Below are 19,715 nucleotides of genomic sequence, written 5' to 3' on the forward strand. Positions count from 1 at the left end.
GCCTTATTATTTCTCTGATTAAATTCTGTTCAAAGAACGAAAATAGGGGGACAGACAAAAAAAAGAAGAAAAAAAAAAAAGGACAGAAAAAGAAATTAGTCTGATAACCTTTTCTGGCTATTATCCCTATAAATTAACTCCCCTTCCTTGAACCGAAGGGGTTGAGGCCTGGTCAATGGCGTGGTGGATAATATGGTGATAGCAGGGCAAAACACAACATATGGACACAGTGTGAAAGGAAAAAAAAAAAAACCTCCCATCTCCACTCCGCTCACCGATGCCTATTATATTTAATACCATTCTGCTGGAAAAACATTAGATAAAACTAGTTTCGAAATATTCTGTTCTGCGAAAATTATATATGAGAGAGAATTGTATACCCAGTGGATAATTTAAAATAACTTTTAACCATTTTGAAAAGAAATCTTTCACTCTTTCCCTATGTATAGCTAATGTATTTGCTTGTTCAAACATTATCTGGGAGTGAATATGATTTACAAAACATGGCATAGAGGGCGCCTTATTACTTTTTCCAGTTTTTTAGTATAAGATTACGACCTAAGGCAATGACAGTATTAATGAGGTTTGTATTTATTTTTTTAGAATCTGGAAGTCGGAAGAAGAAAATATCCCTAGATTCCAAATGTATTTTATGTTCTAAATTCTTATTTAGCCAAAATTCCACCTTGTTCCAGAACTGTGCTATTTTCGGGCACAACCAAAAGCAGTGATGTAAATCTGCTTTTGAATTACTACATTTTGGACAGTTATTACTGGGGTTATTACCCCATTTGGAGACTTTCCATGGAGTCAAATAGGATTTATTGATCAGCTTTAAATGGGATTCCTTCCAAGATGTGGGAATAATAGCAGTTTTAATCCATTTAAAGGTTAGATTTAGTGCTTCTAGCGACATATCATTGTAGTGGGTACTCCATTTCTCTGTTAGGCGATTGGTATTTAATTGGCCTTGTTTTGCAAGCATGATTTTATATAACAATGCTATGCTGTGATTTCCAATCCTATAGCTCGCCATTTAGGATTGAATTTGTGTCCATCCCGTAGACTCTATATTAGGTTTTTTAATTCCTGATAGAAAATGTCTTATTTGGAGGTAGGCAAAGAAATTTTTGTTGGATAGAGTAAATTCCCTAGCAATATCTTCAAAGGATCTAATTTGTGAAAGATTATTAAGGCATTGGTAAACGTAGATTAGCCCTTGTTGGGACCATCTATTATAGACCTCGCATGATAAACCAGGTATAAATTTTGGATTGCCCTGGATCGGGAGGTATGGGGACAATTCGAAATTTACATCTAACATTGTGTTCAATTTGTGCCATGCTTCAATAGAATTACATATTATTTTCATATTTTTAATGTTATTTGGCAGATGAGATACCGTGCAATGAAGCAGGGCTTGTAATGAGTAGGGGGCGCATAGTTCCTTTTCTAATGAGAAGATTGTGAGATAGTTAACTTCTGTTAACCAATCAAAGGCAAAGCAGGCTAAATTTGCAATATTATACTTTTTTATATCCGGAAAGGATAAACCCCCATTCTCTGGCCTAAGGGTTAATTTTGAGAAAGATAATAAATGTCTCTTATTACTCCATATAAAGTTGGCACATTCTCAATTAAATCTCTTAATATCTTGGTTCGGGATAAATAAGGGAACATTTTGCATGATGTACATTAACTGCGGGAATAAAATAGTTTTAATAATCATCACCTTTGCAGACAAAGAGATGGGAAAAGCGCTCCATTGTTTTAATTTATCAGTAGCTTTTCTGAAAAATGAAGCGTAGTTTAATCTGTACCATTGGGTTGGGTTGATATGAATATTAATCCCTAGGTACTTAATACTAGAAGATTCCTGAAAGGGATGTTCTTGCGTACTTTTTTTATTTTTATGTATCCAAAGGATTTCGGATTTATTAGTATTAATTTTGTAGCCTGAGAAGGTACTGAACGTGTCAATAGTGTTTAAAACCTTAGGTATGTTTAATTTAGAATTCTTGATGAATAATAACAGGTCATCTGCATAGAGAGATAATACTAGTTTTTGCCCTCCTATCTTGATGGCCTGTAATTCCTCACGTAGGTATATAGCCAGGGGCTCTATTGCCACATTAAATAATAACGGGGAGAGTGGGCAGCCTTGTCTCGTCCCTCTGTGTAATGTAAAATTAGGGGTCTGGGTTCCATTTATTAGTAAGGAGGATCTTGGGTGATCATATATAGTCTTTACAAAGTGACAAAAATAACCAGAGAATCCAAATTTAGCCAAAGCTGTGAATAGATGGTCCCAGACCACGGAATCAAACGCCTTTTCGGCATCGATTGCAATTAGCGCAAAATCTTGATTATTTGTCGGTTTAGCATGAAACTTATTCCAGAAATATTCTAGTGTCAAAAATACTTTTCGAATATTCTTAGTTATTGATCTACCAGACATAAAGCCAGATTGGTCTGAGTGGATAATAGGATCAAGACATGGTTTAAGACGATTTGATATAATGTGTGTCAGTAACTTATAGTCAGTGTTGAGTAATGAAATGGGTCTATAAGACTTGGGATCTAAAGAAGTTTTGCCTTTTTTTAAGATTAGAGATATAATAGACTGAGAAAAATATTTAGACATAGTTTGGCCCTTAATATAATAACTATTGAACAATTGGAGTAAGACATCTGCGAAATCTATTTTGAGTATTTTATACATTTCAGCTGGGATCTGATCTGGGCCTGGAGCTTTATTACATTGAGCATGATTTATCGCTTCTTTTATTTCCTCCTTGGTTATAGGTCCATTTAAGGTTTTAAGCAAGTCTCTAGGTAGCTCGGGTAGCACGACCTTGTGCCAGAAAGAATCTTTATTGTCTAAATTGATTTCCTTAGAGGCATACAGTTGTTGATAATATTCTAGGAAGATTTTTTTAATATTAGTTTGGTCTGTGAATCTATTTACTCCATCGGTCACTGCTTCTATAATATTCGTTTTCTTTCTGGCTTTATCTAATCGTGAAAGAAATTTAGCCGATTTACCATACTGACCTTTATATTTAGCATTTGCCTTTACTTCTTCCATTATTGTTTTCTGTCTAAGGAAAATATCTCTTTCTGATTTGGCTGTCCTATAACTGTCCCTAGATCGTTTAGAGGGTTCACTGATATATTTGCGAAATAGGTTCTGGACTTGTCTAGATAACTGGATATCTCACTCTTGTAGTTTTTTTTTCCTAATTATCATATAGGCTTTGATCTCGCCTCTTAAGTAGGCTTTGGCAGTTTCCCCAAAAAAATTATATTCTTTCTTTATACGATCTATTTAAATATGCAAATTCCCTCCACTTGCTTTTTAACCAGTTACCGAATTCCGAATCATTCACTAGATATTTTGAAAAATTATTCCCTTCATTTCTCTGATATGCCAATGTATATATGTCTACTGATATAATCGCGTGATCCGAGATGGTGATATCATGTATCTCTGCCTTGACTTCAGATTTAATTATTGAACTAGAGAAAAGAAAAAAATCTATCCTAGATAGTGAGCCATAAGATCTGGAGTCACAAGTGAAGGCCTTCTTGTCTGGGTGTTGTAATCGCCAGATGTCATGGAGTTTCAGGGTTTTATTAATTTGTTTGAATATTTCCGCCTTCTGTTTAAAAAAACAAGAGTTTTTTGGACTATGTCTGTCTAATACTTCTGTCGGTATCAGATTGAAATCTCCTGCCAGGATTAGATTTTGGCCGATATATTTCGTTAGTTGATAGATTAAATTGTTCCAGAAGGCAGGATCAAATTTATTGGGACCATATACGTTACATATAATTACCGTTACTTCCTTTATTTGTAGCTCCACAACTATCCATCTCTCTTGGGGGTCTAATATTGTTTTAAGGATGTTGTATGAAAGATTTTTATTAATTAGGAAAGCCACTCCTCTTTTCCTTCTGGAACAGGGGGTGGCTATCACCTCCCCAACCCACTTACTGCGGAGTTTAGCAGCTTCCTGTGCTTTTAAATGCGTTTCCTGTATTAACGCTATATCAGGATTATATTTACCTAGCTGTTTAATTATAGTCTTTCTTTTGATTGGGGAGGTGATGCCACCGACGTTCCAGGAGAGACATCTAATATTTCCTTTCATGGGGGCTAATTATATATCTATACGTCAGGGAGGCGCCGGGAGGGGTGGAGAGAGGAGAGAAAAAAAAAATTGTGGGGGGGGGGGGAGGAAGGGAGAATAATAAAGTATAATCCAGATCATGTGTCCAACTGACCACCACACACATCTATAACATAAAAAAAGGTAAAAAAGTTTTTTTCACTGCCATAGTGACATCTACAGTTACATATATCAGTTGTTTTTCTTGTCATTTCTCCAAGGAATCTTTAGCACTACCTATTCCTAGCCTCATCTTATATAAGTGACAGTTTATTTTCTTTAAAGTAAGCTTTAGCTTCCTGCACACTGTCTAATTTAACTGAGCCCTCTTTCTCATTAATAAGGATTTTTGCAGGGTATAGTAGCCTTGCTGTATATCCATTCTGTATTAATTTAGTGCAAAAAGGGGCCATCTCTTTCCTCCTAGAAGCAGTGTCGGCGGAGTAATCCTGAAACAATAAAATTTTGTTTTCTCCGATATATAAATTCTTAATTTTCCTATATTCTCTTATATAGTATATTTGTTTTGTCTTGGAAGTTGAGGAATTTTACTAAAATTGGTCTGTGGACATTTTTCCCGTCGGCTCTGCTTCTAGGGGGACCCAGTCTATGAGCTCTTTCAACTATAGGTGGGGAGTCTCTAGATTCCATATTTAGGGCATTAGGCAGGGTAATAGATGCGAATTGTAATAAGTCTTTGTGATCTTCTGTCTCCGGGAGGCCTATTATTTTTAAATTATTCCGCCTTGAGCGGTCTTCAAGGTCCTCTAATTTTAAACTCATAGCTGATATTATCTTTTCTTGTTCGTAAATTTTCTGTGAATGGTTATTAGATATATCCTCTACCACTGATATTCTATCTTCTGCCTCAGTGAGTCTATTGGCGAATTGTTTTAATTCTAATGATAAGCTAGACATTTGATTTTTAAGCAACTCAAACTGAGGCAGAAAGATATCAGATAATTGGTTAACTAAAGGTTGGAGATCTGTTTTTAAGTTTGCTCCCTCGTTTATGGTCTCACTAGTGATATCAGATGTGCGCGGTCTTCTGTCTTTGGATTTGGGCTGCATGATCTGGGGAATGGTGCTCTGGGGAAGAAAAAATCTTTCCATGTGACTCCGTGGGAGTGAGTTGGGGGGAAGGAAGAGTGGAGGGGATCAACACAGTGGAAGCAAAAAAAAAAAAAGTGTATGTCAAATCAAACGTGATAGGGGGCAGTGCCCTAAATTAAGGAGATATCTGCAGATTTTAATGTTGTAAATTGGTGATTTTACTGTTGCCAATACAAACGCCTCCTTGTGAATTTATGGTTATAAATTTTTTTTGTTTGTCACATGGATCCATGTTTTAATCTATACTGTTAACATTGTACTACATTGTCTATATCAATAAATCCCTAATATTTGATAAGTTTACTATCACCAGCTGTTTATTTCACATTATAAAACCGTTTTCCCTTAGCCTCTAGTTAGGCACTTCTTGGATTTGTAAATATCAAGTATACTAAGAAAACAGTAACATAATATGGGAAGACTTGATGGGCATTTTGGTTCTTATTTACCATCAAATTCTATGTTTCTATGCAGAATATTGAAGCAAGTAGCATGTAAAATCGGCTATTGTCTGTTGCATCATTCACTACAGAGTTCCATAATGCCTCTGGAAGCAACATAATCAAAAGAACTATGCATCTGGAGTCTCAAGAAGTTTGTTTCCATGGCCAAGCAGCTGTACACAAGCCTCACATCAAAATGTGCAATGCCAAGCAGTAGAGCAGTAGAAACGTGTTCTCTTGAGTGATGAATCATGATTCACTATCTGTCAATATAATGGAAGAATTTGGGTATGGTGGATGCTAGGAGAAAGCTACCTACTACAATGCCTATTGTAAAGTTTGGTATAGGAGAAAAAAGGTGTGGGACTTTTTTTTAGGGGGTGGTCTAGGCTACTTAGTTGAAAGGAAAGGGTCCCCTTAATGATACAGGATACAAAGATATTTTAGAAAATTGGTTGTTTTCAACATTGTGGTAACAGATTGGGAAAGGTTATTTTCTCTTTCAGCATAACTATGTCCCTGTGCACAAAAGGAGGTCAATAAAGAGATGGTTTGATGAGTTTGAAGTAGAGGAACTCGAGTTGCCTGTATTAAGCCCTGACCTCAACTGCATTGAACACCTTTGGGATCAATTGGAGTGCCAATAGTGAGACAGATATTTTTGTCTATCATCAGTACCTGACCTCCCAACTGTGCTTCTGGCAGAATGGGTACAACCTCCCACAGACACATTCCACAATCTTGTGATAAGCCTTTCCAGAATAGTGGTGGTTGTTATAGCCGCACAGGGGGCGGGTCAACTCAATATGAATGCTCATGATTTTGGAATGGGATGTCCATAAAACTTAGAAGTGAGGGTCAGGTGTCCACATAATTTTGGCCAAATAGTATATGTGTCTTTCCTTCGCATCCAGAACCCTAGATATAGATATAAAAATATTTTCAAACTAAAATTTGTATTTCTAAAATTTCTTGAGGAACGTCGCATTACTGACAAGACCTCTTAGATTGTCTCGCCAGACCAGAGAGTTTTAGACTCGGGGGGAATTAATGTGTTGGATCTTTTAGTAAAACATTTTAAAGATGTTGAGCTAGAAGAATTGCTATAACTATAGGTTATGAAGTAATAATTTAATTTGATGTTTAAATAAAATACCTGGAATTAAGTATAATAGCACAATGGGAAATATATTTCATAAGAAGCTAAAAGAAGGCATCTCTGTGTGACATTTCATCAATTGCCAATGATTAGATTTTTAATATTAGAATATAAAAGGCCATGATCTTCTGAAAAAGCAATCTGTAACCCAGGCAGCCTACATGGATGATTTTTCATATGGCTGCTTACTGGTAATCTCTTCTTTGTTTTGAATCTCATATGGGTTATCCCCTTTTAATGACTAGACTTCTATAACAATCACATCAATTTAGTTAACACCATAAATATGTCCTTCTGCATTAACCAAGTTAACCCATAACTGCTAGCAGTGCTAAAAAAATGTCCCTCATACACTGCTACACAGCATTATCAATGAATAATGTGACAATTCATTTTAAATATTTTACATATGCTTAATAACTCATTTTATATATGATTACCATTATATTTTTTTATTATTATTATTATTTAAAGGAGCACTCAATACAGTAGAATTGCATAATTAACATGTGCGTAATAAATAGACAATGTAATAACACTTACTCTGAATTTCAACTAAGCAGTAGATCTGTTTTCTGACAAATTAATTTTTCCCCTATTTGCCGCCCCCATGTATCATGTGACAGCCATCAGCCAATCACAGACTACTATATGTATTCCTTATGAACTTCAAAAATTGTGTATATAAAATGAATGTCCAAAATTTGATAATTAACGTCAATTGAAAAGTCTCTTAATACTGCATGCTCTATCTGAATCATGAAAGTTTAATTTTGACTTTAGTGTCCCTTTAATATTTAAGATACATTTTAGTATAATTTGATGGAAATACTATAAGAGTTCATTCTTTACTGTCAATATATTATGAAAACCATTTTATTCTTGTGATATACTTTTGTTGAATATTGGGCGAATTAACTATTTTGTTTCTCCTTTTTTTATAATGCATAATAATATTTTCATATATTTAATAATATTGTTATTTAAAAGGCTCCATATATGTTATATTTATGAAATGAAAAATATCAAAATATTCAACAAAACATTTGCCAGAATGTTCCATAAACTAGTTTATTATACTTTCATAGTTGATGGACTCTGAGTCAAGAAGTTCAGCTGATTTAAAAACTATATGTATTTTAAGATAAGGTCAAAAGGTACTCATCAGAATATGTTATAAACACTTATACTGTATAGATTTCATTTTATGTTTCTGTATTTTTTACAGTGAGACAGTGTCTTTGTGTATCCTTACTCATGCACCCAGTGTAAGGAATTTGCGTATTTACAAATAAATGAAAACAATAATAATAATAATATCCTCAATATGCTGTAGTTCTGTTTTAATACTCCCCTTACAAGTTATTTTGCTCCCAATGTGACAATCACTAAATCATCAAGATGTGATTTAAACAAAAGTAAGATTCAATAGCAATATAATTACTTATTGAAGGAGACTGTGTCTGTATGGTCTAGCTCAGTGTTTCTCAACCGCGGTCCTCAAGTACCCCCAACAGACCAGGTTTAATTATAGCTGAACTAGTGCACAGGTGAAATAATCAGCTTATGGGTGAGAGCGGGTTAGTAACCATGGTTACTGATCAGCTGATTACTTCAACTGTACACTGGTTCACTATAATGAAAACTTGGCCTTTTGGGGGAACTTGAGGACTGCGGTTGAGAAACACTGGTCTAGCTGATCTTGTGAAAACTTAACTTGGATCATTTAAACTCGGTAATCCATCTAGCAATCTTGTAAATGTCAAGATTAATTGAAACAAGTGTTAATTAGTAGGTTAATTAAACAAGTGTTATATGTTATCAAAAGTGAATAGGATAAATCATAAAAGATAAAACAAGGTGTATCTTGTATTAATTTCAATTAAATCGCTACAAATTCTTCTGAGTCATCTAAAACAATAGATTCATGAAAGTCCACAATTTTCTATAGGAATTAACCATCTCCCTGCCTAGGAACTTTTTAGAGAATACAAAGAAGAGCCAGTTTCTATATAAGTGAACCTTATTACACAAATCACTGGATCATTCAAACAAACAGAAAACAACAAAATACAGTGTTTTTGAAAGCTACCAATGTCTAATGTGATTGGCTACACAAACATAACAACTATAGCTCTCAGAGTGAGAGTGGACTGTAGAAGAGACAACATGATCACAGCATACAAATACAATGAGATCTGAAAGGTATTGTTTTTTTGGGTTGTATTTGTATTTTTGAAGGTGTTACATAACTATGTTTGTCATTTTTACATAAAATGAGTTATTTGTAAAAAAATAAATACAAGTAATAAAGTATTCCAGACCATAAGTACCACTGACATTTGAGATTTTAAAGGGACACGCAGGATATGTACATATGCTCTGAGGGTCCATGAACCAGTATTCAAAAGCCACACCTTCTAAGAGAGTCAGCACAATGACACAATAGAGTTTTCACAGATGCAATATACACCACAGCCAGCTTTCTGAGCAGGCATGGATTTCAATACTGGTGCACAGGCCCTCACAGAATATGTGCATATGCTGTAGAAAACTATTTAGAACTTTTACAAGAAACATTTTTGCTAACGAAACTACACTACAAAACGCTTCTATTTAAAATTGAAATCCATGAACATTTCAATATTTACCTTTCCATCCCTTTAATGTGTTTCCAAAGACTTGTTATACCAGCTGCAAAGTATAACATGTATGAGACATTGCTTCATTAGGTTTTTTTTTATAATAAATAACTGGGGGGTTTAAACCCAACCCATTAAAATGGGTTGAGCTTGCAGGGAAATCAGATCTTATTTTATCACCTTCTGTACACACATGTTTCTTTATATTATCTCTGTCTGTATATCAAAGCTCAGTACTTAGAGAGAACTTAGAGAGAACTCCTGAAAATTAACATTTTATTACTTATCTCTCCTACCTCCCACTGGTAGTGTAATTTCTTCTGCTGCCTATGTTTACACAGCTTTTCTTTAGCCTATAGTTAAGTATAGAAACTTTAAGTATAGGTAAGGATACCACAGGCTAAATTTGCTATTTCAAATGCTGATATAAAACAAAGGATCTATTTCTAAACATTTTAATATACTCCAGAAGATAAAATGGATCATTGGATCAAACTGAAGGGGAGAAAAATGTACGGTACATTGTCCCTTTAAAGATAGCTACTAAGCATATTTGACTAAAATGCTAAATGTAGCCTCCAATCAGCAAGCGCTTCCCAGGGTTCTGAACCAAAAGTGGGCTGACCCCTCAACTTACATTCCTGCTTTTCAAATAAAGATACCAAGAGAACGAATAAAACGATAATAGGAATAAAATAGAAAGTTGCTAAAAATTACATGCTCTGTCTGAATCATAAAATAAAAAACATTGGGTTTCATATCCCTTTAAAGAGTAGAATTGTAAATAGCTCCCTGTGTAACATATACACAACAATGTAACGAGAACCAAGAAAAAAAAAAACATTTGGTGAAAATTCATTAACAAGAAAAATTGTGTTTAAAACAATAGGAACTTAGTAAAAGATGACAGAAAGCATTGCCACTTTGCTTTATGCAAACTCAGTATCTGTTATGTGTTAATCTAGTAGCCTATGTTGTCTCAGGCATGCTGATATGGACCTCGCTATTCTGGGATTTGATATCTGAAGAGCGGAAAGAACAGATGAAACACTTGCTATGTGACCGGTTCATTAAAGCTGAATTCCTGCTAACACATATTGCGCAGCAGTGTGACTGCCTCAGGCAATATCTCTTGTACATAGTTTTACTGCGCTACTCTTGTCAAGCTGATTTATTGAAAAGGAGAAGATCTGGCACAATACACCTTTGTCATATTAGACACACTAAATGCATGTATAAAGGCTGCTGTTCGCTACAGGTAAAGATAACTAAGAACTTCCTCACTATAATAATTCCATTGTACTTTGTTTGAACTTGCACATCATCATTTGCAATAGATAACTAAGACAAGTGTTACAATACCTAAAGCGACATGAAATAAAAAATAAAAAAATTATGTCATGCAATTAAACATATAAGAGTGTGTATTGCAAGTAAAAGATTATGCCAAAGCATGTAAATACAGGACTAGTAAATACAGTAGATTTGCATAATAAATGCATACAAGATAACAAGACAATGCAATAGCACTGAGTCTGAACTTCAAATGAGCAGCTGATATTTTTCTGACAAATTTAAAAGTTATGTCTTTTTCCACTTCCCCTGTATCATGTGATAGTCATCAGCCAATCACAAATGCATATATCTATATTCGGTGAGTTCTTGCACATGGTCAGTAGGAGCTTGTGACTCAAAAAGTGTAAATATAAAAAGACTGTGCACATTTTGTTAATGGAAGTAAATTGGAAAGTTGTTTAAAATGTCTTTTTTATCTGAATCATGAAAGTTTAAAGGGACACTGAACCCACATTTTTTTCTTTTTTTTTTTATAATTTATTTTCTTTTTATTTAAATTGATATCTCCATCAAATTGACAAAATCAAATCACATACGGACAGTGATAAACAAGAAATTAGGCGCCTCGCAGGGCTATACAAACAAAATGACACTCCATTTGAAAGCATTTCATTATACAGATCCCAAAAAAGAAAGAACAGGGGTATCAATAATTAACTCTTGTCTATCAACATATTCTGGAGACATTAAAAGAGAAAATCCTAATTTCTAAATATTGTCATCAAGCAAAACATAAATTTATACTTATTATATTGCCACAAATATATATATATTTATAACAATATTATATTATTACATTGCCTTATTAGATTACCAAGAATAACAATATTATCAATTAAAAATCTCAATTAAACATAATTGAACAAAACAACATTAACACAGTTAACACACAGCAAAGACAATACAAAGCCAAAAAAGAAAAAAAAGAAAAAGAGAGAAAAAAAAGTGAGAAAATGAGAAAAAAAAAAAAATCCGCGCTCCCTCTCCACACCGAGACCCACCTATCATCAACTAGTCAGATGCCTAACTTGTATTTCTAGGATTGACCATCCTTCCCAGATGTCTATACCTATCCGACAATACTAACTGCTGGAATAAAATAGAACCCTGTAAATGGGATAGAATCTGGCTTTGTAGATTATCTGATAATGACATTATAACCGTTTCCCATTTTACCAAAAATAGTTTGAGATAATTATCGCAATAAATCATTGGGTCTTTACGGTCTATTATAAGTTGCGTTAACATGTTCCTAATAAAGACTGTAGTACTCGGTGCATTTTTATCCACCCAGTTACATAAAATCAACTGCCTTGCCACCAATATAGCTGTATTAATTGTTTATTTATAATCTCTTTTTCTGTCACCAGAAAAATAATTTGTTCTACACTGAGTTTGACTTTAAATGGTAAAAACTTGCTAAGCCAGAACTCAACTTTGCACCAAAATTGTTGAATCTTAGGGCATGAGTAAAAAACATGGATCAGGTCTGCTTAGAGAGAGCTACATCTTCAGCACTTAACAATTTCTTGTCTCTTCCACCTAGATATCCACCAGGGAGTCAAATAAGCTCTATTTAGTAGCTTAATGTGCAATTCTCTAAATGAGATTACTCGTGTATATTCAAGAATTAATGTAAAACTTTTTTTAAACAATCAAAAGTTAGATTTCTAAGATCCCTACGCCACTTAATGTACAAGTCTGATATTTTCCCCTGGGCTTCTGCAGATATTATGCTTTTATATAAACACACAAATGCATATATGTATATTTGGTGAGTTTGTGCACATGCTCAGTAGGAGCTTGTGACTCAAAAAGTGTAAATATAAAAAGACTGTGCACATTTTGTTAATGGAAGTAAATTGGAAAGTTGTTTAAAATGTCTGCTTTATCTGAATCATGAAAGTTTAAAGGGACACTGAACCCAATTTTTTTTCTTTCGTGATTCAGATAGAGCATGACATTTTAAACAACTTTCTAATTTACTCCTATTATCAATTATTCTTCATTCTCTTGCTATCTTTATTTTAAAAGCAGGAATGTAAATCTTAGCAGCCAGTCCATTTTAGGTTCAGCACCATGGATAGCGCTTGCTTATTGGAGGATTACATTTACCCACCAATAAGGAAGCATAAGGTTCTCAACCAAAAATGGGCCGGCTCCTATGCATCAAATTCCTGCTTTTTAAATAAAGATAGCAAGAGAACAAAGAAAATTTGATAATAGGAGTAAATTAGAAAGTTGCTTAAAATTGCAACACACTGGCACCTGAAATTTAAGATGGCGCTGCCCATGCCTAAAGAGACAATGGGCCTTTTTGATGATGATTGAAACACACCAAATAAAAAATGTATACAGAAAACATCATCACCATCAACTGTATTTCTTCAGGTATCGATTTAGTTTTTGGTGGTCGTCAGCCACTATCTGTTGCTAATGGTGGCGTTGTGGGGAAATGGAGATAGAATACTGTGGGCATTATAAGGCTCAGTTGTGTCTGACTCAATACGATTGTGATTGTTTTAAAAAAAATAAAAATAATGTCTTATTCTGTTTTTTTAGAAAATTATAATTTTGAAAAGATTGAAATTAATTAACTACTATATTAGTTTGTCTCTTTACAAATACAAAGGTAACTTTCTGTCTACAAATATACTAGGGACTAATATGTTTGTTCTTTAGCTTCAGGGTCCAATAAGAATAGTTAGTTCAGTAGACTGAAGGTCCACCATAGAACATAAAGACTGCATAGCTTACATCAAACTATGATCATTGTTGTAAGAAATAAATAGTAAGAGGCACAGCTCATGCCCATAGTGTTCCATTGAGGGTTTAATAGACAATGTTCTATATTTCAGCTCTTTGCTACTGCTGTTTTTAATTTTACCATGGTCAGTCATGGATTTAGACCTTTATAATTGATATGATAAAAGTTAAGACTTATAAACAAAGGATCACTTTGGATTATTTTTTAGCATTGACTTATCACTTTTAAATTGTGTTGCGAATATCTTTTGACAACATTTTTTTAAATCAATTAAAATTGGTTTATTCATGACAAAAAAAAAAACATAACAAGTTAAATTCTAAATTCCTTTTAAGTGCAATGGAGTATTAAAGGGATATTCTAATGCACAAAGAAAATTATTTTATTTGTTAGAGCATATTATTTTTCTATTAATGCCCCTTGTTAACTATGTATTTAACTTGCCCAAATGGGTTAAATGCATAGCTAAAGTTACACTTGGAAGCCACATTTGCAGTTCTTGAGAAGGAAAGGGTACATGCATATGCTGTTCCTAATTGGTTCACCGACTATGTTTGGCTAAGGAGCTACAATCAGATGTGAGGGTAAAAGGGACATATGCTAAATCACCTCTTTGTTAAAAAAAAAAAGATATTTTACCTCAAACTTTATTCTGCAGCTCACCAGAGTCAGTGCTCCGTGATCCAGAGCTACTCGTTTTACTGTCCTCTGCATGGTGGGAAAAAAACAAAAACAACAGCCAATCAGCTTCATCAGTGCTAAGTTCACTGCAATTTCGCATGATTTTAAACTAAACGTCCTTAAAATAAGGAGAGGAATAAAGTGATTGGCTACTTAAAGCCCCTTTACAATGGCATGTGGCTACAGAGGAAATTTTGAGATAAAATATTTTATTTTTTATATAGATATTTTCAGGTGATATTTACTAGTCAGCTCTTTACAAATGTGCTACATCACTTTCAAGTGATTCAACATTTGGGTATCATGTCCCTTTAAATGCATAATTAACAAGGGACAATGCCCTTTTATATGAAATCTGACATTAAGATTCTTGAAAGCCGATTACTTTTATTTTACATCTCTCTGACTTTCCAAATTGTAATGAAACAGAAAAAATTAGGAGCACACACAAAAGAAAAAATGTAGCGTATCTAATAAAGTAATGCAAACACATATGAACTACAATGCAGAATTTGAAATTTATTATTTTAAAATAAAGAATAAAAGGGCCTCAGTGTTATCAACTAAAAGATAACCAGACTTACAGATAAAAAGACATTTTAATCTAACAATGTATCTATCATAAAAATAAATTGTAACAATGACAAAAATGTAAATGAAAATGTGCTTACAAGCTATGAAGAAATAGACTCATCTGATCATAATACAATAGAGAAGAGAAGATAAAATGATCCTTGAACAATACAGACAATACTTTTTTTTGTTTAAATCCAGATAAAGTTATCTGCTAAAATTATATTATTTGAAAATAACTAAATGCCACTTCCCATGGCCAAATTTGTCATTTGTTTGTGAAACGTGCCGAGTAACAAACTAATGCTCATGCCTACGCCAACATTTTTAATGCCAAACATCAGTACAAATATTGGTTGTGTGAGATAAAAAGTTATTGTTATTGGAGTGGAGGCTAATTTATATACTATACTTCTATATACTATATATAACAGGTATATGTATATATGTGTATATATATATATATATATATATACTTGTTATATATGGTACTCAATCACTTTTTGTGGTTTTCAGAATACTTTGGACGTATCTACCAGTTACTTTGTTGCATGGTGACATGGAAGGCAAAATTAAACTTGCAGATAAAGCATACCATTTAAAACAAAATTCACATTTACTTATAATATCAAATAAAAGTACAGTCATCTTAGCTGAATCCTAATATGAGAGCATACTTGGGTAGGCAAAGGAGTGGGCACATGTCTTGAGCACTATATGGCAGTTGTGTATGCTACAGTGTTATACAAGAAACCTCTAGAGGGAGCTTTAGAGTGCAGTAGCTTCAGCAACTCTATGGTAAATGACAGCTGTATAGCTAGAGGACTGTTTAATAAAGATACAAAAGAAGATGAATACAAACTGAAAGTGCATGCATGTATATAGGAGATATCCTAACAGGAAGTTCTAGTAGTAGAAAGTGAATGCTGATTGCTGATATGTGGGACTTCTCTGCTGTCACTCAGCTCTGCCTGCTGCAGCATCCCTCTACAGGTTGCAAAACATGCATGATACTGAGCATACTTTAGTATGCACTAATAGGAGTAGGGAACGTTTCAAGGAGGAGATCAACAGAAAAATGTATAAAAAAGTTAACAGGAATGAAGCAACTTCTAGTAATCCAATGCCATATACATAAAATATATGCTAAATTATTGTAAGGGATAATAGTAAATATGAGAAGTCCTCTACAGGACTATTAGAAATATTCATGTTTTACTCAATATAAAAGCAAAACATAATAAATGATACTGTGATAAAAAGCAAAGTCAAAATTCAACTTTATTAAGAGAGAGTCTGTAATTATTATCAATTTACTAATTTACTTCTGTTATCTAATTTGCTTCATTCTCTTTGTATCCTTTATGAAAAAGCATACCTAGGTAGGTTTAGGAGCAGCAATGCACTACTGGGAGATAGCTGTGGATTGGTGGCTGCACATATATGCCACTTGTCATTGGCTCAACCAATGTGTACAGCTAGCTCCCAGTGCTGCTTTGCTGATCCTTTAACAAAGGATATCAAGAGAATGAAACACATTTGATCACAGTAAAAACTTTAAATTCGAAAGTTGATTAAAACTTCAATACTTTTATCTGAATCACGAAAGGAAAAAATGGGTACCACGTATTAAAATTGCAAACTGAAACATTACTACATAGTAAATCCAGAAATCCAGACACCTTGTTCACACCCCATATGTAAAAGTGGATTAAATGGATGATGGTAAAAAATAGATAAGAAAAACAGCTGGACTAAAGGAGTAAAGACATCAGAAATCTTTCAACTAAAAGGACCACTTTATCAATAACATTATATTTTTATCTTGAAATAACTATGTCCTTTAGTGTAATATAAAGCAGATTTTGTGAGAAATGGGTTAGAGAGTTGTTGGGGGGTCAAGGTGATGGATTCACGAGGAAGGTTCCCTACACTACAAAAATATATATATATCCCTAAACTGCATACTGGCAGACTGTCTGCCAGTACCTAAAATGGTAGTGAGGGTTGAGGGAGGAGAGCTGTTTGGGAGGGATCAGAGAGTGGGAGGTGTCAGTTGGGAGGGTAATCTCTACACCACATCTGAAATTAACCTTACAAGCTACCTGATTAACCCCTTTATTGCAGGGAATTTCAGAAGTGTGGTGTGCAGCTGCAAATAGAGGCCTTCTAGTTGCCAAAAAAACAGTGACAAGGCCATGTATTTCGTCTGTTTCTGAACAAAGAGGAACCCAGAGAAGCTTTTACAATAATCTGTCTTATGACTGCAGAAGTTGTGCATAAATAATTTCAGTAAGAACATGATTGCATTTGTCGGCAAAACAGTGGCATGAAATATACCAAAAATGGTCCTACATCAATACCTTGGGTTGTCTACTAAAAAGAAAAATATACAGGTGGCCCTCGTTTTACAACGGTTCAATTTACACCGTTTCAGAATAACAACCTTTTTTTCCAGTCATGTGACTGCTATTGAAAAGCATTGAGAAGCAGTGCATTTATTGAAATAGCCAGTAGGTGGAGCTGTCCGCTTGTGTTGCAGCAAAGCCAAGCAAGCTGAAATTAATCAGTTTAACCAGACCTGAGCTATTGAGCAGATTTTAAAGGAACAAGATCTTCCTGTCTATAAATCAGTCCAGATTGGAATGCATAGAAAGAACTGTTTGCAGAAAAATGCAAGTGAAGTCTGTGTTGTGTGATTATTTTATTAGGTTTATAATGCTGTTTAGCGAATGTTTTTGTTCATTTAACTTAGTTTAATTATATATTCTGTGTTGTGTGATTATTTTATTAGGTTTATAATGCTGTTTAGCATTTAAAGTCTTCATTTCAAAGCTTTAAAAATAATTTATTAGGTGTTACTTATGACAATTTTGAGAGGGGCCTGGAACCTATCTCCCTCACTTCCCATTGACTTACATTATAAACTGGGTTTCAATTTACAACGGTTTCAATTTACAACCATTCCTTCTGGAACCTAACCCCGGCGTAAACTGAGGGCTACCTGTATATAGTTTTGACAGGTAAATAAAAAACAAACAAGGCTTTATTTCTGTTTAAATGGAGTGATAGCAAAAATGCTAAAAATCCTTTGGAACTTTGGCCAAGTTTTTCTCTGAAATTCTGGGTAGTGAAGTTGTTAAATGCTATTAAAATCAGTCTTATTTTACCTACTAAGGGCTAGATTACAATTATGCTCAAACGTTAATTGATCTAGAATTAAGATTTTTGCGCTAGTGGGGTTGCTCTACTATTACGAGTTGAAAGTAAACTGTTCTCGCTCTAGCAGTAACCCAACTAGCGAAAAAATCCGAAGTTAGAATATCACGTGTGTTCACGTATCTTCCCATAGAAGTCAATGGAGAAAAAAAGTGGAATAAACCTAACACTTCACTCTTGCCTAAAACCAATAATTTTTTTCCCTAAACCAACATGAAAATATGAATATTCCATTGTTCTTTCTGATGGTATTTTGCACAAATATCTATTTCTACATATATATATATATATATATATATATATATATATATATATATATATATATATATATATATATATATATAGGTATAGATATATACAGATATATATATATATATATATATATATATATATATATATATATATATATATATATATATATATATATATATATAGGAATATCTATTTGTAAATACATAGAACATATTCTGCTATGTACAGAACATTGGAATGTGAAATATTTACAGTAAATACAAAGTTAAAACCTTTATTAAAAAAGAATATTGCATAAATATGCTTTTACATGTTTTCATCTACTTAACGGCAAAGGGCACTTTTATATATACAGTATATATATACTGTATATACACATATATATTTATGTGTTTATATGTGTATATACGTCTGTAAATACATATATACACATATAAATACATAAATACATATGTACACATATACATTTATATATATATATATATATATATATATATATATATATATATATATATATATATATATATATATATATATATATATTTATACATCTTTAGACATGTATGTGTATGTATCTCTATGTTAAAGCTCTGCTGGGTTTTTTTTTCTTATACCTGAGACCTCATATGTTTGAGCCCTTATAACTTTTGTATGCAATATTTTTTTTAATCATTTTTATTAGTGTTATTATGAGTGTAAGCGTACTTTGTAATGTATTTTTGATGTTTTTTTATGCAACTTTTTAGTTTTGCATAACCAGTAATATGTACAGCATTGGATTATCCGTCTCTTGTTGTGAAAAGCTAATAAAAAGCATGTGATAAGATGCTCTCTTTAGTGGGTAGTAAAGGCGTTATCTAACTTTTTAAACAATAACAATTTCGGTGTTGACTGTCCCTTTAAAGTCAATGCCAGAGCAGCGATGCACTCCTGGGACCTAGCTGAACACATCTGATGAGCCAATGAGAAGGGGCATATGTGTGTAGCCACTAAGTCTACTTACATATGTCTCTGAGGAATTACAGCACTGCCAATGTTCCGTATGAAATGTATCAGATGGGAATTTATCCCCTGCTACAAGCATTTTACCATTAAGAAGATTTAAGTTTGAGATCCACAGTAAGAGTAAAAATTCACTTTTTGTTTCTATGTAGCCGTCAATAACCAGCTAGATCCCAATAGTGCACTGCTGCTTGTGAGCCTACCTAGCTATGCTTTTCAAAAAGAACAAAGTAAATAATAGAAATATATTGTCTCTTAAAATTGTCTACTCTGTCTGAATCACAAAAGCTTAAATGGGCATAAAACCCAAACATTTTCTTTTGTGATTCAGAAAGA

The 19,715-nt window shown here is 33.5% G+C and overlaps 1 protein-coding gene across 2 annotated transcripts in view; it reads right to left on the reverse strand.

Annotated features, from left to right (window-relative positions):
* The window catches only part of SH3RF3 (SH3 domain containing ring finger 3), an 899,869-nt gene that overhangs the window by 477,642 nt on the left and 402,512 nt on the right, over positions 1–19,715 (reverse strand). Inside the window, exon 3 of one of the 2 annotated variants that reach the window (XM_053707609.1) lies at positions 14,292–14,360. The exons of the other annotated variant lie outside the window; for it this stretch is intronic. Coding sequence (XP_053563584.1) covers positions 14,292–14,360 — 69 coding nt within the window. The remainder of the gene's footprint in view (positions 1–14,291; positions 14,361–19,715) is intronic. 2 annotated transcript variants of the gene reach the window in all.

Source organism: Bombina bombina, chromosome 3, assembly GCF_027579735.1.
Source record: "Bombina bombina isolate aBomBom1 chromosome 3, aBomBom1.pri, whole genome shotgun sequence".
Classification (NCBI taxonomy): Eukaryota; Metazoa; Chordata; class Amphibia; order Anura; family Bombinatoridae; genus Bombina; species Bombina bombina.